This window comes from Dipodomys spectabilis, unplaced genomic scaffold (assembly GCF_019054845.1).
Source record: "Dipodomys spectabilis isolate Male_0828 unplaced genomic scaffold, ASM1905484v1 ptg000178l, whole genome shotgun sequence".
Classification (NCBI taxonomy): Eukaryota; Metazoa; Chordata; class Mammalia; order Rodentia; family Heteromyidae; genus Dipodomys; species Dipodomys spectabilis.
The window spans coordinates 13689922-13712211 of NW_024870855.1; the positions used below are offsets into that span (position 1 = coordinate 13689922).

Sequence of the window (22290 nt, forward strand, 5' to 3'; positions counted from 1 at the left end):
TCTAATCTACTATGTTTAAGTTACACCATCAACAGAGTAATTGCTTGGTCACATTTTCAACCTCAGGACCTATACTTTTTTTTTTGTTGATCGTGGGGCTTGAACTCTGGGCCTGGGCACTGTCCCTTAGCATTTCAGCTGAAGGCTAGTGCTCTACCAATTGAGCCACAGCACCACATCTGGTTTTCTGACCGTTTATTGGAGATAAGAGTCTCACAGACTTTCCTGCCAAGGCTGGCTTTGAACTGTGATCCTCAGATCTCAGCCTCCTGAGTAGTTAGGATTACAGGTGTGAGCCACCAGTGCCTGGCTTGAACCTATACTTTTAAATCACTTTTTATTGAGATTAAGTGATTACATAAATTTCACAGTATTGCAGGATAGTGATACTTAAAAGTCACAAACACATTTTAACCTTCACAAGGCAAATTGTCATCATCTTGCTCTATAAAATTTGTGAATTCTACAAGCTTTCACAATACAACTATTTCTTCTGTGTTAGGAGATATGTACATTTCTTTCCTTTTGTTTTGTGTTAGCTGTTCCCTCTTTCCCTCCTATTCCCTCCCTCCCATGGCAGCCCTTGAGTTGCTTAGCTAATTTTCATCAATGTCCAGTGCAGCTGATGGGCCCCTCTGTTGTATTTTTTTCCTGTTTCCCTGATTCTGTGCCCTCCCCCTAGCTTCCCTTTGATACACACACACACACACACACACACACACACACACACACGCACACACACGTGCGCGCGCGCACGCACGCACGCACGCACGCACGCACACACACACACACACGTGAGGTCAAGAACATGGAGTCATTTAGAAATTATATGACAAATTAAGTAGATGTCCTGTTTCTCGAGTCCTTTTTACTTGGTCATATCTCCTTGCATTTTAGATTTAACATCCACATATCAGGGAGACCATATGCTGACTACATCTCTGCTCTTGGCTTACCTCGCTCAAAATGATTTGCTATAGTTCCACTTCCCTGCAAATACCATTATTTTGTCCTTTCTAATGGTTGCATAATATTCCATTGTATGTAGGTACCACAATTTCTGGATCCACTCATCTGTAGTGGGGCATCTGGGTTGTTTCCATATCTTGCCTATTGTGAATAGTGCAGCAATGAGCATGGAGGTGCATTGTGTCCTTATATCCTAGTTCCTGTTGCTCAGGGTAGGTGTCCAGGAGTGGGGTATGGCTGGGTCATGGGGAAGGCCTATATTGAGCTTTCTGAGGTACCTCCAGACTGCTTTCCAAAGTGGAAATGCAATAGGAACCTATACATTTTTTTTGGGGGGGGGGGCGGCGGGGGATCGTTCATGGGGCCTGAACTCCGAGCTGTTCCTCAGCTCTTCAGCTCAAGGTTAGCAAGCACTCTACCACTGAGGTACAGTGCCACAGGGCCACTTCTGGCTTTTTCTGCTTATGTGATGTTGAGGAATGGAACCTAGGCCTCATGGATGCAAGGCAAGCACTCTACCACTGAGCCACCTTCCCAGCCCTGGGACCTATACTTTTAAAGAGCGAGAATTATTGAAATCAAAGGGTTATGATTCAGGACATCACTACTGGGCTGACTTTGAAACATGATCCTCAGGTCTCAGCCTCCTGAATAGCTAGGATTACAGGTGTGAACTAACAGTGCCTGGCTGTAAAACTTGATGTTGATGTTGATGTTGGTCGTGGGGCTTGAAGTCATGGACTGGTGCTGTCCCTGAGCTTTTCACTCAAGGCTAATGCTCTACCACTTTGAACTACAGCGCCACTTCCAGTTTTCTGGTGGTTAATTGGAGGTAAGAGTCTCATGGATTTTCCTGCCTGGGCTAGTTTCAAACCGTAATCCTCAGATCTTGACCTCTTGAGTAGCAAGGATTAAGGTGTGAAGAATCACTGGTCCTGGATATAAAACAATATATTCTTAATTTGATTTTTAAACTAAATTGTTTTGCCTATTATATAAACAATAACATGGAGAGAATCCAAAGGTGAATGATAAACGTGATTAAGTAATACAGCCAATGATGCAACTTTTAGAAGAAAATGCTTCTACAAAGTACAGAAAAACTGATGAACAAACAAAACTGTCTTTAGAGAAAGAATTACCTGTCTGTAGTGGAGTTTAAATCCCAACTCCAGGGCTGGGAATGTAGCTTAGTGCTAGAGTGTTTGCCTAGCATGCATGAAGCCCTGGGTTCAATTCCTCAGTACCACATGAACAAATCTCAACTCCACCAACAAACTAGCTCTATGATCTCAGCAAGTAGGACTGAGCTCAAAGGTTGTTTTGACTATTAAAAGAGTAAAGAGGGCTGGGAAGGTGGCTCAGTGGTGGAGTGCTTGCCTTGCATGCATGAGGCATGGTTCAATTCCTCAACACCAAATAAGCAGAAAAAGCTGGAAGTGGTACTATGGCACAAGAGGTAGAGCGCTAGCCTTGAGCCGAAAAGCTGGGGGCTGTGCCCAGGCCCAGAGTTCAGGCCCATGACAGACCAAAAAAAAAAAAGTACATAAAAGGTATACAATGTTCTTAAAGCCTTGCACACATTGCTCAGTGAGAGGGGACCATGATTTATATATTTACATAAACTTCAGGTTTTCTTCAGTATTAAACTATAATAAACAAATGTGTTTTAAAGTGCTAAGAATGTAGTATTCAGAAATCAAAAAGCCTATTTTGTATTGTTTTCTGAAGATTATTTTTGGTTCTGGGGATTGAACAGAGCTTTGTGTATGTTCAGCATGTGTTAAACCATTGAGCAACACCCTCAGCCCCTCCAATGTAATTTTATTCATTTAGCAGTACTGAGGATGGAACTGGATAGGTTGGTACTCTACTACTTAAACTATGCCCCCACTCTTTTCGCTGTCACTACTTTCTAAACAGGTTCTTACTTTTTATCTGGGCTGGCCTGGACCATAATCCTATTTATGTTCCCAGATTTTTATGACTTGAAATACATCTTGACCATTTTTTGTCTAGATTGGCCTTGAACTGTAATCCTCCAGATCTTAGCCTGCAAGTAACTAGATTTAACTAGAATTGTAGGCAAGAGTCACCACATCCAGTTCTTCAGTACACTTTAAAATATGAGTTTCTCTAGTCTAAGTATCTGTAACATACACATATAGATACATTTATATACACAGGCACATGAATGTTCCTCAGTGAAGTGAAATAAATGAATACATGGCGGCTTTAAGTGTATATTTCAAAATAGTATTTTTTAAAATAATCAAAACAAATGGGAAAAGTACCTTTCGAACAGGAATCTGATGCTTAATCTGAAGGGTGCTCAGGGCAAGATCTATTTACTTCAAACCATTCATCTATACAGCTAGAAAATAAAAAAATAAAAAATCATAAATGCTTATGTCTAATTGTCTATATAATTATAGCCATAATAAAATATTTATACCTGACTTTTACATCTTAGGAGCTAAAAAGCAAATATGCATTTTTTTTTTTTTTGCTAATCCTGGGGCTTGAACTCAGGGCCTGGGCACTGTCCCTGAGCTTCTTTTGCTCAATGTTAGCAATCTACCACTTGAGTCACAGCACCACTTCTGGCTTTTCTGTTTATGTGGTACTGAGGAATCAAACCAAGGGCTTTGGGCTGGGAAGGTGGCTCAGTGGTAGAGTACTTGCTTTGCACGCATGAGGGCCTTGTTTTGATTCCTCAGCACCATATAAACAGAAAAGAAAAGGCTGGAAGTGGTGCGGCTGGAAGTGGTGCTGTGGCTCAAATGGTAGAGCTCTTGCTTTGAGCTGAAGAGCTGAGGGACATTACCCAGGCCCAGAGTTCAAGCCCCACAACCGACAAACATAACAAAACAAAACCAGGGTTTCAAGCATGCTAGGCAAGCCACTAAACCACATTCCTAGCCCAAATTCTTTTTTTTTTTTTGGTCAAGGGGCCTGAACTCTGGGCCTGGGCGCTGTCCGTCCCTCAGCTCTTCAGCTCAAGGCTAGCAGTCTACTACTTGAGCCACAACGCCACTTCCAGTTTTCTGGTGGTTAATTGGAGGTAAGAGTCTCACAGACTTTCCTGCCTGGACTGGCTTTGAACTGTGATCCCCAGATCTCAGCCTCCTAAGTAGCTGGGATTACAGGTGCCTGGCCCAAATCCTTATTTTTAATGATCACATTTTGCATATGTAAGTATTGTTTGTTATGTTTCTATTATTCTAAGGTTTCAAGGGGAAAAATCTTTGTAAAATTATTCTATAAAGTACTTTTAATGAAGGGCTGAGAAGTTGGCTCAGTGATAGAGTGCTTGCCTCACATGCATGAGGCCCTGGGTTTGATTGCTCAGCACGACATCAGCAGAAAAAAGCCAGAAGTGGTACTGTGGCTCAAGTGGTAGAGCGCTAGCCTTGAACTGAAGAGCTCAGGGACAGCACCCAGACCCAGAGTTCAGCCACTACCAACTTAAAAAAAAAAAAAAAGGGACTTTTAATGTTAATGTTTAAGTAGAACACTATTTCCTAAAGACAAACAAGAACTATTACTTAATATTCAAAATTAAAGAATAAATTTGGAAAATGTTTTTCCTAAAGTACCTTATACATCAACAAATTCATGTCACCTTATCAATGTAACAAAAATTGCTTAAAATTTCCAATACTTAACAACATTCAATCACATATTGTATATTTGCTCTGTAATCGATATACATATGTAAATATAAAGATAACATCATCCACATGCACTTACAGACTTTATCATGATCTAATTTTATTAGAAATTAAATATCAGAGATTAGTGTAAACCTGTAATCCCTAGCACTTGGGAGGCAGAGGCAGAAAGAATGAATTTCAGGACAGTCTGAGACACATGGATCATGTTTTAAAAAAATTAAACGTTAGGATGCAAATAATTATCCTTAATGTAAATCTTCACTGTCTAATGCAGCAGGAAAGAATCACGTGTTTATATATAAAACTATGTTAAACTGTTTTAATACAGTTTTTCAGTCACAACCAGCACATTTGAAGTGTTCAAAAGTGACACTGAGGGCTGGGAAGGTGGCTCAGTGGTAGAGTGCTTGCCTTGCATGCATGAGGCCCTGGGTTCGATTCCTCAGCACCACATAAGAAGAAAAAAAAAAAAGCCAGAAGTGGCTCTATGGCTCAAGTGGTAGAGTGCTAGCCTTGAGCTGAAGAGCTGAGGGACAGCGCCCAGGCCCAGAGTTCAGGCCCCATGACCGAATCCCCCCCCCCCAAAAAAAAAACTTGACACTGATAGTGGCTACACCAGGCAGCAGAAACCCAACATTTCCATCTCCATGGAAAGTTCTAATTCATAGTATTGTAACAGAAGATAAAATCAATGTCTTGAAATGTTAAGTAACTTCCCCAGCAGTTAGTCTGTGACCAAAATAGGATTCAAACTACTGAGCATTTTCACTGGTAACACATATCAAATTTGCACACACCACAAAGCAAGAAAGGTTAGATAAATGTGTTGAAGGGTAAAGCTAGTATTTATCACTCTTATATCCCGACAGGTTGGTTTGTTAAGTGAAAATGTCACAGAAAAAAGGTAAGATACCAGCCAGGCGCAGATGGTTCACACCTGTAATCCTAGCTACTCAGGGGGCTGAGATCTGAGGATCACGGTTCAAAGCCAGCTGGGGCAGGAAAGTCTGTGACTCTTATCTCCAATAAATCACCAGAAAACCAGAAGTGGTGCTGTAGCTCCAGAGGTAGAGCGACAGCCTTGAGCTGAAGAGCTAAGGGACAGTACCCAGGTCCAGAGTTCAAGCCCCATGACCGACAAAAAAAAAAAAAAAGTAAGATATCTCACTTACCCATTCTCTCAACTATCTAAAACACTTTTTGTTACTATTAAGAATGGTTCTTGAGGGCTGGGAAGGTGGCTCAGTGGTAGAGCGCTTGCCTTGCATGCCAGAGGCCCTAGGTTCGATTCCTCAGCACCACATAAGCAAAAAGAAAAAAGCCGGAAGTGGCGCTGTGGCTCAAGTGGTAGAGCGCTAGCCTTGAGTTTAAGAGCTGAGGGACAGCGCCCAGGCCCAGAGTTTAGGCCCCATGACCGGACCCCCAAAAAAAAAAAAGAATGGTTCTTGATGCTAAGTGAAATGAACCCCAAGATATGGACACAAGAGGGTTTTTTTCTTTGCTGCTGTTGTTTATAATGTACTATGTGATATTTTTTTTTGTTTGTTTCTTTTGTACGTTCTTCCCGCTATGGTAAAACCCTGTTGTCACTGTATTTGATTCTGGTGCCCTGCTTCTTGTATATATATTTTTCTAATTTGGGGAGGGGAAGGGAAATAACAAAATGCTGAAATGTTGACTCATTTTAACAATAAAACCTAGAAGACACTATGTTGGAAATGAACTTTACAACTTGGGGAAGAGGGAGGAATAAAACCTACAAGACACTATGTTGGAAATGAACTTTACAACTTGGGGAAGAGGGAGGAGCTGTGGAGATGGGGAGGGGAGGGATAGTAGGGGAAAAACAAAGGAGGAGATAACAATACTTGATAGGAAATGTACTCATTACCTTACTCATGTAACTGTAATCTCTCTGTACTATATTAAAGAATGGTTTTTAGCCAAGTGCTGGTGGCTCACACCTGTAATCCTAGCTACTCAGGAGGCTGAGATCTGAGGAAAGTCTGTGAGACTCTTATCTCCAATAAGCCACTAGAAAACCGGAAGTGGCGCTATGGCTCAAGTGGTAGAGCACTTGCCTTGAAGAGCTGAGGGACAGCACCCAGGCCGAGTTCAAGCACCATGACAAAAAAAGAAAAAAAAAAAAAGAAAAAGGAAGTTCTCTACATGTATCTGATTTGACGTATAACAGTTTTCACTCTGTTCATTATTTAGCTCTAGAAGTCCCTGGATCTATGAGAACAACATTAAAACAAGTATTGAGAACTGGATAAAATACTCCAGGTGTAACTAATTCATGGTGTATCAGAACGTATGTTATCTAAAACAGCTATTTATTGTACAACCACATGGTATTTAAAACCTCAGGCGCTTTAGTATAAAGTGGTACCATTACCTTACTCATGTAACTGTAATCTCTCTGTACTGTATCTGTACAATAAAAATAATATTAAAGAATGGTTTGTAGCCAGCTGCTGGTGGCTCACACCTGTAATCCCAGCTACTCAGGAGGCTGAGACAGGAGTGTGGTTCAAAGCCAGCCCAGGCAGGGAAGCCCGTGAGACTCTTATCTCCAATTAACCAACAAGAAACCAGAAGTGGCACTGTGGCTCAAGCGGTAGAGTGCTTGCTTTTGAGCTGAAGAGCTTAAGGACAGCACCTAAGCCGAGTTCAAGCTCCATAACTGATTAAAAAAAGAAAGAAAGAAAAGATCATATTCTCTTTCCCTAGCTCCTGACAGGAAATCTCACTTCTGTATTTGGTGCTTACACATTTCCTAACTCCACAATATATATAGTTGTTTTTTTTTTTTTTGAGTCCGGTTATGGGGCCTGAACTCAGCCTGGGCGCTTTCCCTCAGCTCTTCAGCACAAGGCTAGTGCTCTACCACTTGAGCCACAGCGCCACTTCCAGCTTTTTTTCTTTTTGGTTATGTGGTGCTGAAGAATCGAACCCAGGGCCTCAGGCATGCAAGGCAAGCGCTCTACCACTGAGCCATCTTCCCAGCCCCAATATATGTAGTTTTTAACTCAGGCTATTTTTTTTCTTTCTTGACACCAGCATTTGGATTCAGGGAATGGTGCTTACAAGGTACGTAAGCCATGCACCCAGCCCTTTTATTTTTTTTGCCTGTTCTGGGGCTTGAATGAAGGGCCTGAACATTATCCCTGAACCTCTTTGTGCTTAAAACTAGTGCTCTACCACGTGAGCCACAGTGCCTCTTCCAGTTTTTTTGAGTAGTTTAATGGAGAAAAGAGTCTCACAGAAAGCTGCGTGCTGGTGGCTTATGCCTGTAATCCTAGCTATTGAGGAAGCTGAGATCTGAGGATCAGGGTTCAAAGCCAGCCCAGGCAAGAAAGTCCTTGAGACACCTATCTCCAATAAACCACCAGAAAACTGGAAGTGGCACTGTGGTTCAAGTGGCAGAGCACTTGCCTTGAGCTGAAGAGTGCAGAGATAGCACCCAAGCCCAGAGTTCAAGTCCTACAACAACAGCAACAAAAAAAGTCTCACAGGGACATTTCTGCTCATGACCCTCAGATCTCAGTCTCTTGAGTAGCTAGGATGTGAGCCACTGGTGCCTGGCTTACCCAGCCCTTTTTGCTTTAGTTTTATTTACTTGCCCCCACCTCTTTAGACATTTCTGCTCAGATTCACATGGACCCTGGTCCTCCTATTTATGTTTCCCACACAGCTGGGATAAACAGCTATGCACCACCATGTCCAGTTTATACTGACTGAGGTGTGTGATCTCTTTTTTGCCTGGGCTGGTCTCAAATGGCAATCCTTATGATCTCTGCCTCTGTAAGCCACCATATCCAGACAAAACTTTTTTTTGGAGGGGTCAGTCATGGGCCTTGAACTCAGGACCTGGGCACTGTGTCCCTGTGCTTCTTTCCCTCAAGGATAGCACTCTACTACTTGAATCTCATTCCAGCTTTTTTGATGTATGTGGAACCGAAGAATCAAACCTAGGGCTTCATGCATGTTAGGCAAGCACCACTTAGGCACATTTCCAGGCCCCAAAACTATTTTTTTTAACTCACTTTTTTGGTCCACTTTTGAGATTCTAATTGTTAATAAAGCCCTCATTTTTATATTCCCACTGTGTAGAGCAGTCTGTTATATAAACATACTAATAACCATCTATAAACGTATTGTACCAATGGACATTTTCAATGATCTATGAACATTCTTTGAATTTCTATTTCTGGGCAAACATAGTGCACAATTTCTGAATTGCAGCATGTATACTGTTCATTGCTGCTGTCATTATCTACCAAATATCTCACTTCATGTTTCTATATTCATGGGCTACTTGGGGTTTATTTTAATGACGGACTAAATTTTTGCAAAATTTTCTCTGTTGGTTTGTCTTTTTCTTACGGATATTTACAATGCTATTATTCAGGTACTTCATTGTATTTACTTATTTATTGGTTGACTGATTTATTTATTTAAGGTTTTCTGAGATATGTAGCCCAGGCTGGCTTCAAACTCGCGAATGCTAGAATTACAGGTGGTGCCATCAGGCCTGACAATATTTATGCTTTTGATAAACTGTGCTTTCCACAAGATTGAAGCAAAATGGAATTATGGGGGGAAAACCAATTTAAAGGCAGTCTACTCAAATCATACAATTTTACAACCAGAAGCAAGCATATTAATTTCTTACAAATGTTATTTCAAATACATAATTGTTAAAAAAAAATCTGAGAACAATAATATGTGCCTCTAATCTCAGCACCCAAGAAGCAGAGTGGGGAGGGCCACAAGTTCCAGGCCAGCAAACTCTCCTTCCTCCATCCCTTCACCCACATACCAGTGGACAAAGGCACACTTGGCATACATCAGGACAAACTTGTGGTCCAGGCGAGCCTAGCAATGGCTGTGGTGTTGCTCAGCATGCATATATAGCTTGCTGCACCAGGAACCACAGTGGGAGGCTGGTAATTGATGCCAACCTTGAAACCAGTGGGACACCAACCCACAAACTGGATGCTGTGCTTGGTCTTGATGATGGCAATGGCAGCATTGACATCTTTGGGAACCACATCACCACAACCACAGGCAGCAGGCCATGTATTTACCATTGTGAGGGTCACATTTCACCATCTGACTGGCTGGCTCAAAGCAAGCATTGATGATCTCCGCTACAGAAAGTTGCTCATGGTAGGCTTTCTCAGCAGAATGACAGGGGCCTATGTGGCCAAGGGGAAGTGGTCTGGAATTTTATCAGGTCAACATTCAGTACCCCATGAAACCTCAGAGAAGCTATGATGGAAGACTCGATCTGGCTAATAAGGTGGTTCAGGTTAGTGTAGGTTGGGTGCTCAATATCGAGGTTTCTACAACAGATGTAATAGCCTCATTGTCCACCATGAAGCCACAAATCAGAGTGTTCCAGTGTGGTGAGGATGGAGTTGTAGGGCTCAATTACAGCTGTGGACACCTGGGGGGCAGGGTAAATGGATAACTCCAGCTTGGACTTCTTGCCATAGTTCACAAGAGAGACGCTTCATCAGTAGGGAGGTAAAGCCAGAGCCAGTTCCCCCATCAAACCTGTGGAAGACTAGGAAGCCCTGAAGACCTGTGCACTGATCAGCCAGTTTTCTGATCTGGTTTAATACGAGGTCAATGATCTTCTTGCCAATGGTGTAGTGACCACGGGAAGTATCTTCCTTGCCTGTGCCTTTCTTGCTGCTCAGGGTGGAAAAGTTGACAGTAGGTGCCAATTTGAACCTCATCAATGACTGTGGGCTCCAGGTCTACAAACACTGCCCAGAGCACGTACGTGCCAGCACCTGTCTCACTGAAGAAGGTATTGAAGGAGTCATCTCTCCCCTGATGGTCTTGTCACTTGACATCTGGCTATCAGGCTGAATGCTATGTACTAGGCAGTAGAGTTCCCAGCAGGCATTCCCAATCTGAACCACCAGCCTGGCCCATGTGGATGGAGATGCATTCATGCATGATGACTGTGGATTTGGTGGCAAAGGTGACAGGAGCAGGAGCAGGCACCGCAAGTCCCAGTTACGTCCCTGACAAGCTAAGAGTTGAGGTAAGTAACGCACTCCAGAATTTAAGATTTTAAACATAGTTTTTCATGGATCCCTAGAAAAATTTACTGCCTCAACTGTCTATGAAGTCATTTTTAGAATTTTCCTTTTACATATTAATTTTGCAAGGTTAGTCTGAACTACTTATAATAGCTATTAGTCAATTTGGATTTTCAATTTCTTTTTGAATAACTTTTGATGACATTCCCTATATATTGGTTGGGTGTGGGGCTTGAGCTTTTTTGCTGAAGTCTAGTGATCTACCACTTTGAGCTAGACCACCACTTCCAGTTTTCTAGTGGAGTTGAGAGTCGCACAGATTTTCTTTTCCAGGTTGGCTTTGAACTGCAATCTCAACCTCCTGAGTAGCTAGTGAAATTATATGTTTAAAGATATTATCCATTTATTCAAATTCCTAAATATGGAACTTTCCAATTGTTTTAAATTTCTTTTTCTTTTTTTTTGTCGGTCATGGGGCCTGAACTCTGGGCCTGGGTGCTGTTCCTCAGCTACTCAGCTCAAGGTAGGCACTCTTGATCTACAGTGTCACTTCTGGTTTTCTGGTGGTTAAATTGGAGATAAGAGTCTCATGGACTTTCCAGCGTGGGCTGGCTCTGAACCATGATCCTCAGATCTCAGCCTCCTGAATAGCAAGGATTGCAGGCGTGAGCCATGGGCACCTAGCTTTTTTAAAACTTTTATTGTAAAAGTGATATACAGAGGGGTTATAATTATATAAGTCAGGTAATGAGTAAATTTCCTTTTAAACAGTGTCATCCTCTCCCTCATGTTGAATTTCATATTTTATTTGGACAGATTAGGTATATAAAAACAGAATTTTATATATTTCTTGTTATATAGTAACTACTAATTCCTGGTAGTGCTTTCTGCCATTAAGTTCACTTTTTCACTTTGTCAGTTTTCTTTTAGTACTAGACTTCTAATCCTTTCCCTTTCATATTTGCCTGTTATCTTTAAGGGTGTTTTTTTTGTTTGTTTGTTTGTTTTTTGCTAGTCTTAGGGTTTAAACTCTGGACCTGGGTGCTTCAAGGCTAGTGTTCTACAACTTTGAACCACAGTGGCACGTCTAGTTTTCTGGTGGTTAATTGAAGGTAAGAGTCTTACAGACTTTTTCTGTCGAGGCTAGCTTCAAATTGCAATCCTCAGATCTCAGTCTCCTGAGCAGTTAGAATTATAAGCATGATCCACTGGTGCCCAGCTTGAGTTATTTCTTTAAACAACACAGCCAAACTTTTTGATCTGTTTGTTGATGGCAAGCTTGTTCTTCAATTTTATTATAATCACTGAAATATTTGGATTTCTTTTTGCCTCCTTATTTTGTATTACTCTAATTTCTCAAAGCTCCAAGTAAAATTCTACCTTCTTTCATTAACTTTTCATTAACTCAAATAGCTTTTTTAGTTTTTTAAAAATTATTTTCTTGGGCTGGGAAGGTGGCTCACTGGTAGTATTTGCCTCGCATGCATGAGGCCCTGGGTTTGATTCTTCAGTATCACATAAGCAGAAAAAGCCAGAAGTGGCGCTGTGGCTCAAGTAGTAAAGCGCTAGCCTTAAGCTGAAGAGGTGAGGGACAGAGCCAAAGCCCAGAATTCAAGCCCTACAACTGACAAATTATATATATATATATATATATACTTACTGTTACTATAAAGATGATGTATAGAAGGGTTACAGTTACATAAATCAGGCTATAAGTAAATAAATTTCTTTTTGGACAATGTCACCCCTTACCTCACTCTCTCCCAGTTTCTCCCTCTCATTCCCATCTACAAGTTATATATTTCATTTTCAACAGTGTCTAGTAATTACCATTACTGATTTGTTCATCCTTTGTCTCTCCCAAAATAACTTTTAAACCTAACCCTTTTGTTACTGCTCTGTAAGCAAGAAGAATACACAAGTCAAGCAAACTACAAAACTTCTGTAATCAAAGCTCTGCCATTTATCAGTAATGCAATCTTGGAGAAGCTCTTTTTTCTCAACTGTGAGTTGTTACAAGGTTTATGTGGCTTAACCTACGTGAAAAGTGCTACAGTAATGGTAGCCATTTTTTTTCCCCCCTCAAGGAGAGGGGCTTGAACTGAGAGTTTAGGCGCTTGTCTGTCCCTCAGCTTTTCTTCTCAGGCATAGCACTCTATCTTTTGAACCATAGCTCCATTTTCAGCTTTTTGGTGGCTAACTGAAGAGTCTTATGGATTTGCTTGCCTAGACTGGCTTCAAACCAGGATGTTCAGTTCTCAACCTTCTGAATGGCTAGCAGTACAGACACGATCGATCCTGTGGCTCCTGACTTTAAAAATAGTAACATTTCGAATACAATAGATTATGGGTTCAATTTGTATCTTTATAGGAAAAAAAAGTCCATTATTGAAGCTGTAAGTTGAAAGGAAGAGTTTTAAAAATAAGAAACTTTTCAGCCCAAATTACAATGTTTGAGACCATGAGAGCTATCTTTTACTGTAGTATCACCCAGTTAACATAAAGACACACGTACCCTTTATGATATATGCACAGGCAAGGCAGTCGTGCTATTGTGTCTCCCTGCTGTAATTCTTCAAGGCATATTGCACATTCCCCAGTGTCTTTACTCAGCACATCCTCTGTAGAGAAATAACGAATTCAGGACAAAAAAATTAGCCATTAAATTTTTTAAAAAAGACTTTTTAAAGTTTACAGTGTAGCAATCCCAATGTACTTTGCATATTTTACCATAAAACTCAAAACTCAGCAAACTGTATTTGAAATATTATTCACAATTGAGTGAATAGTGTTTCCCGTACTTTGTGTTATGCATTTCCATCTTACTGAGGCATTACAGGAAGTAAGAAATAGGCAAAATCTCCTATACGTTAAGGATTTTCCTCTAAAACCAGTAAGTAAACCATTTGCAATATGTAATTCATTTTGTTTTTCCTACTAGTCATTATCGGTTTGGTGTTCAAGATAGTTCAGAAAAGTTGAGTATAAAATGATTGAGAAGACCTGAAAATGCTATTATCCCTTTCAAAATTGTAAAATACAAAACAAAGCATCCTAAATATGAAACTTCTAAAAAGCTACTTAACTCAAGAAGCAGAAGACAAAAGCTTTTGTATAAATTTTGAAAGACTTTGGAAGGACCGATGATGGCACTGGCTGTAGTGATTCTTATAATCCTTTTCCATGACAATACTAAGCCCACTCCAGACAGCACAGAGGCTTCAGAGAACGCCCCAAGGTATTTCAAAACTCTGTGGTGTTCAAAATACTCCCAGGGAAATTCTTATTATAAAGCAAAATTTCCTTAAAAGAAAGTTCTCAATTCTTGTTTTATACTGATTATTTGAATGTTCTGTATATTTTACTTTTTTTTTTTTTTTTGTCGGTCGTGGGGCTTGAACTCTGGGCCTGGGCGCTGTCCCTCAGCTCTTCAGCTCAAGGCGAGCGCTCTACCACTTGAGCTACAGCGCCACTTCCGGTTTTCTGGTGGTTTATTGGAGATAAGAGTCTCACGGTCTCTCGTGCCCGGGCTGGCTTTGAACCGCGATCCTCAGATCTCAGCCTCCTGAGTAGCTAGGATTACAGGCGTGAGCCACCAGCGCCCGGCTTGTATATTTTACTTTTTAAAAAGATCTTGCACTATAATAGAGGCAAGGCAGCTAGCTAGCTAGCTTTTGTGACTTTTAAAATGCAGAATAACCAAAACATGCAGTTGCTGAAGAGTATGAAGAAGAAAACTGTTTGAGAAGGTATAGTTCCTCATCCCATTGTTCACTTTGAGACAGTAAATTTAAAGGAAAGATTTCTATCTTGACCACAAAAGAGAAGGTACTATCTAGAGGTGGGAATAAATGGACAACTTCTACAAAGTAAGAGAAGTCTCCAGAAAAGAAGAGTTTATACAACCAAGCCTTGAGAATATTAGGAGTGAATTTTTTAGCTTACTACCGGGTAGCTCACAGGCTAATATATTAGAGACTTAAGTAGGAAAATAATTTCTGGATAAACAAAACTGTATAAATGTTCAACACTGTTTATTAGACTTTCTTCAAGTTCCCTTTCACATTTTTTCTTCTGTTGACCCTGGAAGGTCTCATATACTATTCCCACCAGACACAGGATTCCAAGCAGTGAGAACAAAAAGAAAATGGAGCCTTGCATGGCGGTCCATACCTTTTAAAAACAGCTGCTCAGGAGGCAGAGAGGAGGATGGCAGTCGGAGGCCAGTCCCTAATTAGTGCAAGACCCTACCTGAAAAACAAACTAAAAAGCAAAAGCACTATGTAGGAGTAGCAGGTGATAGAATACTTGCCTCATAAGCACAAAGCTGAGTTCAATCCTCAGTATTGTCAAAATGTAAAAAAGAAAAAAAATACTGGAAAACTATATTGTATGAATATAATTTCTGTAACAACTTGAAAAAAAAATCCACTATTATCTTTCAATCTAACTCTAGACCTAAGATGCTACATTGGTTTACAAATCACTAAGAAAATCACCCTCTAGGAAACCATGATAAGTCAACTTTTAAGGTGTGTGTGTGTGTGTGTGTTGGTCTTGAGCTTGAATTTAGGGCCTGGTGCTGTCCCTAAGCCTTTTGTTTGTTCAAGGCTAGCACTCTACCACGTAAGCCACAGATCTACTTCTGGCTTTTTGGTAGTTAAGTGGAGGTAAGAATCTCAGACTTTCTTGCCCTGGCTGGCTTTGAATTGTCATCCTCAGATCTCAGCCTCCTGGGTAGCTAGGATTATAGGTGAATCACCAGTGTCTGGGTAGCTAGGATTATAGGTGTGAATCACCAGTGTTTAGCTATATACATCTCATTTTTAAAGTTGCTGAATTTTTACAAGAATATCATAAAACTCATCCACTAGGCTACATTTTCCACCCTTGGGAATACATTAACAACAGATTCAGATTTGTCTCAATAAATTGTCAAATCCCATTTACTATAAATTAAGAGATAAACCAGCTTTCAAAAAATAAATAAGATTGCCATTTTTTGTCACATAAACCTAAGTAACACATTCCCACTACTAAATAAAATGAAGTAGAAATTCAATAAATGCAGACTTTACATATAACTGTTAAGAGAAAAATTACATTAAACGTTTAATATTTAAAAATTAAAACACCTTGCTAAATTTAGTATTTCTGAATTTTCAAGTATTTCTGAAAAGATTAAATTCAATCTATATAATTAACACAGTTTAAAAATAGAATGCTAAACTGGGGGAAGAGTGAGGGAAGGGGTGACAAAAATGAAAATATATATAATGCTATTTTAAAATCAACAGGGGCAAGAATTATCCTTCAGAGAATTTGCAGGTACTAGGTTAAAAATTTAGCTTAATGTTTTTAGCTTAATTCAGAACACTGTATTAAAACCAGTCATTTCAGTCAGAAGTTCTTTTAAGAAGGAAGGAAGAAGGAAGAAGGAGGTGGAGAAAAAGAAGGAAGAGAAAACAAGGAGGAAAGTATACTTATAGACAAAAATAGCCCAAGATACCAATTCCAAACAAAAACAGCTAATATCCACAGTAAATAACATCTAATAAAATTATCTCTGCTGAGAAAATTAAAAGCCAAGGTTGCCAGGCCCTGGTGGCTCATGACTGTAATTCTAGCTACTCAGGAAGGTGAGATTTGAAGGTCAAGATTCAAAGGCAGCCTGGGGAAGAAAAGTCCATGAGACCCTTATCTCCCAATTAACCACTGAAAGTGGTTGTGGCTCAAGTGGTAGAGCAGAATCCTTGAGAAAAAAAATAGAGAGAAAGCCAATGTTAACATAAAAGCCAATTTTAACTATGGGTTGCTCAATTACATTTACATAAAATACCTTAGAAGGTATTTTATTCATATTATAATACTTTATGATTATTGCCTCAAAAAGCAAATGCTTTTTTTTTTGAGGGGGAGGGGGTGCTAGCCTGGGTCATGAACTCAAGGCCTGGGTACTTTTGTGCTCAAGGCTAAAGCACTACCATTTGAGCTACAGCTCTATTTCCAGCTTAGCAGATCTAACAACCACTGTTGGCTAGTCTGGCAAAACATGCATTAGAGAGAAATAAACAGAACTGCCACAGTTGGCTACTCTGGATTTGCCCTTCCACAAGCATGCATCAGTAAACAGTCCTAAGACTGGAGATGAAAGTGTTGGTCACCATCCACCTAAACATCTATGGCAGTAAAGTTAATTATCTTTAATTAGAAATGGCACTAGAATCACCTGGAAGGAATATTTGCCTCAATATAAAATAATAAAACAAGGAAACTACGTACCTAGAGACTTTACATTATATGCCTGACTCAAGAAATGAACTTGAGGGCTGGGAATGTGGCTTAGTGGTACAGTGCTTGCCTAGCATGCATGAAGCCCTGGGTTTTATTCCTCAGTACCACATACACAGAAAAAGCCACAAGTGGTGCTGTGGCTCAAGTGATAGAGTGCTATCCTTGAGTTAAAGAAGTTCAGGGATAGTGCCCAGGCTGAGTTCAAGCCCAGGACTGGCAAGAAAAGAAAAGAAGAAGAGGAAGAAGAGGAGGAAGAGGAGGAAGAGGAGGAAGAGGAGGAAGAGGAGGAAGAGGAGGAAGAAGAAGAAGAAGGAGAAGGAGAAGGAGAAGGAGAAGGAGAAGGAGAAGGAGAAGGAGAAGGAGAAGGAGAAGGAGAAGGAGAAGGAGAAGAAGAAGAAGAAGAAGAAGAAGAAGAAGAAGAAGAAGAAAAGACAGAAATGAAATGAACTTGAGGGGATGGATGGGATTGGGAAAGATGGGGCAGAACAATGGAAGGAGTGACATTGCTTAAGATGCATTGTACATATAATCTGACTTAACTGAATTGAAACCCCTTTGTACAACTACTTAAAAGAAAAAGAAAAATTAGATTGCTCTTAAAAGAAACAGAAAGAGGGCTGGGAAGGTAGCTCAGTGGTAGAGTGCTCGCCTTGCATGCATGAGGCCCTGGGTTCGATTCCTCAGCACCACATAAGCAGAAGCCAGAAGTGGGTGCTGTGGCTCAAGTGGTAGAGCGCTAGCCTTGAGCTGAAGAGCTGAGGGACAGCGCCCAGGCCCACAGTTCAGGCCCCACGACCGACCAAAAAAGAAATAAGAAAAAAAAAGAAAAAAGACAAGAAACAGCATGCTTATAATCCTAGCACTCGGGAGACTGGAGCAAAACTTTTACAAGTTCAGGGGCAGTCTGGGCAATGAACTAGACTATCTTAAAAAACAAAACTCAAAAAAGGTTTAAAGTTGAAAACGTAAGATTTTCATTCTCACTAATATTTAACTATATAATCTCAAAATTGTTAGTATATGAAATGTCCTTTTATCCTTTATATATGCATAAATATTCAAGTTATTAAGAGATGGCGTTGAAATAACTATATAAACATATTTTACAAGCTACTATATTAAGCATAAGATTAGTCTTATTTTTAGGAAGTACTTTTTGGGCCTCTTCAAAAACAAAAATGATTTCTTCCTCTTTCTTTTTTTCTCCATCCTGTTAACTCTAGTTTCAAATTTACATGCCAAAGAAGTTACCATGACCAGGACCTCCTAGGAGGCACCTCTGACCTACTATTTCCATAGGAACATTACAACTGTCTAGGAACAACTCCATGTAAATATTGTGGCTTCATTCCATATTTTAAAGCATTTCAAGTATCTACTTTGTTATGCCCTTTACATAAGGAAACAGGCTCAAGGAAGTTAAAAAGTTATCAGAAGCTACTAAAGTTCTGGAACCAGGATTCAAATTTAGGCTGGCTAAGTATGTTGTTGGCTTTTGTCTATTTTATGAATTTTGCTACAAGAAATAATTTCGTTTTGAAGTTTCATCAGTACGGATGCAAATGAATACGTTGCAATGACTAGCTAGGGATCACTAATTTCGTTTTGTTTTGAGATACTAGGGAATGAACTCACACAGAGATGACAACGTATTTTGAGGAAGAATGCTCAAGATTGGTCATGTTTTATGTTTTATCTTCTGGAGTTCTTAAACTTTTATAAAAATTGGCTGTAATCCTAGCTACTCAGGAGGCTGAGATCTGAGGATCGCGGTTCAAAGCCAGCCCGGGCAGAAGAGACCGTGAGACTCCTATCTCCAATAAACCACCAGAAAACCGGAAGTGGCGCTGTAGCTCAAGTGGTAGAGCGCTCGCCTTGAGCTGAAGAGCTGAGGGACAGAGCCCAGGCCCAGAGTTCAAGCCCCACGGCCGACCAAAAAAAAAAAAAAAACTTTTATAAAAATTGGTATCATGGTCAGGGAGGAATGACTCATGGCTGTAATCCTAACTCCTTGGAAAGTTGGAATAGGAGGGTGGCGTGGGTAAAAAGATAGCAAGATTTATCTTGAAGAACAAGCCTGGTGTGGTGGCTCATGTCTGTAACACCCAATTCAAAGGAGGTAAAGGTATAAGGACTGCAGTCTGATGCCTACCTGGGGGCTTTAGGAGAACCTGAAGAAAAAGCAGAAGAACCTATCTGAAAAATACAGTAAAAAACACTGAGGCCTGACTCAAGTGGTAGAGACTTGCCTGGGCAATTACAAGGACCAGAGTTCAAAATCACTACCCCAAAGGAACTATTATCAAAAACCAGTTTACTTAACCCTCTGTGTAGTTTAAACCAGTCTTGTACAATGGAATGCTGAATTATAGAAGAAACAGTCTTCTACCTGTGCTGTCTACAATGTGGCCAGTGTAACAGAGCAGAGTTTGCAGTTTTACTCAATTTGGCTAAAATACGAAACCTTAAAATACATAGTAAATAATACTCATTTATAAACGAATTACAAACGTCTATAAATTAGTTTATTTATAGCCTCAAGCTTTTAAGTTTGCATTGTCCAAAGAAATTACTTAAAATTCAAGCAGCCAGATGTGCAAAATTAAAATATTTAGCAAATCCAAGCACATACCCATAGTTATTGCAGATCAAGACAACAGGGAAAAGAAAGCGGATAGCCAGAATTCTTTAAAAACACAATAAAAACAAACAAAACAAACAGATAAGACTGAATTTGTTATAGAGGCAGCCAGGAAAACTCCATGCAAACATTTCATGATCATCACAACTTTATTTTTGGATCAGGCATCCACACAGGGACATGGATCTTTTCAGCAAATACAATGCCAAGCACTATCATGGATCAGGCATTTTACCTGAAGACTTATTTTTTGTTCTTGAACCCTCAATGATAGCAGTAGAAAACAAAAGCAGCTGAAATGTGAAATAATCCCTAGAAAAATCAAGAATTAAAAAATGTACAACATTAGTAAGAAGCAATTATTCAAAGAATGGAAAGTCGGGGTTTACAAGGTTTATTAAATATACTTTCATATATTTTCTCTTAAAGGTATAAAAGGAGTTAAAACTAATATCCTAGATTTCAAGCACATAAGCTATTATTTACACTCAAGTACCATAATGGGTTTTTAAATGATACTTAAAGCTGCCATATTATTACCAGCTCTAAGTTTCTGAAATCTAGCCACACTAGGTCTTTACTCCCACATAGTAACTGGCCCTTTACATAGTCATAATAAAATAAATAATAAAAATGTTATGGAAAACATCCTCTGACCATTTATTATTCAGCAAAACCAGGGCGGGGGGAACTACCTTAACATTAAATATTCAAAAACATTTAACTCAAACAATTTTTAACTTAAAGAATATCTCACCCAAGCCCTTTTCTCTTTGAATATGCTATTTTTTTAAAAAAAATAACTGAATCTGTATATATGTGTAGACACATGTCTTTCTTTTACTAACTGGGTAAAAAAAAAAAGTAAAACAGAGTAAGATAATTTTATATAATAAAGAAAAAAGAAGTATCTCCCATATACAAAGTCGTTCAAGTAGTGATGACAAAAACAGCCCTTGTCAGAGCTTATGGAACAGAGCTAAAACATTTTCAAAGAAAATCCCATAACCTTGTGTAATGTAAGAAAGGGAGGGAGAGAAAGAAAGGAAAGAAAAGGAAAAGGAAAAGAAAGAGATAGAAAGAGAAGAGAAGGAGACGAGAGGAGGACAAAGAAAGGAAGAAAATAAATCAACTAATATCACCATCAGAATAAACTCAGAAAAGGCTTACCTAAGTAGAAGAAATTCTTGTTAGGCTGATAATAATAAGGGTAAGGAGGTACAGACACAAATAACAAATTAAGGACAGATTAGGAAAATAATCACAGAATGGTAGAAAATAATCCATGAAATATTACTTTTTACTATTGTCTGTAGTAATGAAACAAATAATTTTCTAGAAGGAATTAAAAGATGGATTAAAAACAGAAATCTTTTGAGGAGATTAATTTCCATAGGAAAGTACGAAATTAAAAGTATATAGCTCTAGACGCTTTGGAAAAAAAAAATACTACTTAGCTGGATGGTGGTGACTCACGCCTGTAATTCTAGCTACTCAGAAGCCTGAGTTCTTAAAATGCAGTCCAAAGCCATCCAGGTCAGGAAAGTCTGTTGATTCCCTGATCTCCAATTAGCCACCGAAAAGCCAAAAGTGGGCTTGTGGCTCAAATGGTAGAGTGCCAGCCTTGAGCAAAAAAACTCAGGAACAGCACCTAAGCCCTGAGATCAAGCTGATCAGTATATATAAAGACACAAAAAGAATACTAGACAAGTGCCGGTGGCTCAAGTCTATAATCCTAGCTACATAGGAGGCTGAGATCTGAGGACTGTGGTTTGATGCCAGGCCAGCCAGAAAGTCCATGAGACTCTTATCTACAATTAACCATCAGAAAATAAGGAGTGGTAGAACACTAGCCTTGAGTGAAACAAACAAACAAAAAATACCTAAATATTTTAAAAGCACACAATTTAAATGCTATTTATGTTTCAAAATAGATAAGAACAGAAATAGTCCCCTAACTTTCTGAAGCAAGCATAATCCCACTTTTAAGACTTGAAAGAGAGATAATCACCAACTTATCCAACCTCACCTTTCAGAAATACTAACAGAGCAAATATATTTCAGTACTATACTATGGGTAAAATACTGGAATGCTCCCAATGAAGTAAATAAAAGGTAAGAGTAGTAACAATTACCCAAAACACTGTTCTGGAACTATAAGCCAAAATGATCAATGAAAGGTATAAAGAAAGTAAGGCCAGAGGAACTTAAAGGATCACTACTTGCAAATGATATGATTATATACTTGGCAAACCAAAGACTACAAAAAAAGCTAACAGAGAGGTTAGGTAGATTATTAGTAAGAGAAATCAAAGGTCATCACAACAATCTGTTAAGATTGTTGGGAAAAAACTAAGTGAAACATATAATGCTCTTCTATAAAGAAACCTTAACAGTAGGCCCCAATGGTTCATGCCTTAAATTCTAGCTACTCGAGAGGCTGAGACCTGGATCATCTTAGCTTAAAGCCATCCTCAAAACCACATGGGACAGAAAACTCCAGAGACTCCATCTCCACTTAACCAGCAAAATGCTGGACTAGAGGAATGGCTCAAGTGGTAATGTGCTAGATATCAGCAAGAAAGCCAAGTGAGAGCTCAAGGCACTTAGTTCAAGCCCTACTGACAGCACAAAAAGAAGAAAAGTA

At 39.6% G+C, this 22290-nt stretch overlaps 1 protein-coding gene and 1 pseudogene across 4 annotated transcripts in view; both read right to left on the reverse strand.

Moving 5' to 3' along the window:
- The window catches only part of Znrf2 (zinc and ring finger 2), an 89201-nt gene that overhangs the window by 6658 nt on the left and 60253 nt on the right, over positions 1–22290 (reverse strand). For 2 of the 4 annotated variants that reach the window (XM_042695074.1, XM_042695075.1), the window contains exons 3-4: positions 13224–13329; positions 3264–3343 (exon numbers count right to left, since the gene is read on the reverse strand). In XM_042695074.1, coding sequence (XP_042551008.1) covers positions 3286–3343; positions 13224–13329 — 164 coding nt within the window. In that variant the 3' untranslated portion in view covers positions 3264–3285. The remainder of the gene's footprint in view (positions 1–3263; positions 3344–13223; positions 13330–22290) is intronic. The other 2 variants (XM_042695073.1, XM_042695072.1) reach the window with 1 other exon arrangement.
- LOC122120785 lies at positions 9390–10622 on the reverse strand (annotated as a pseudogene).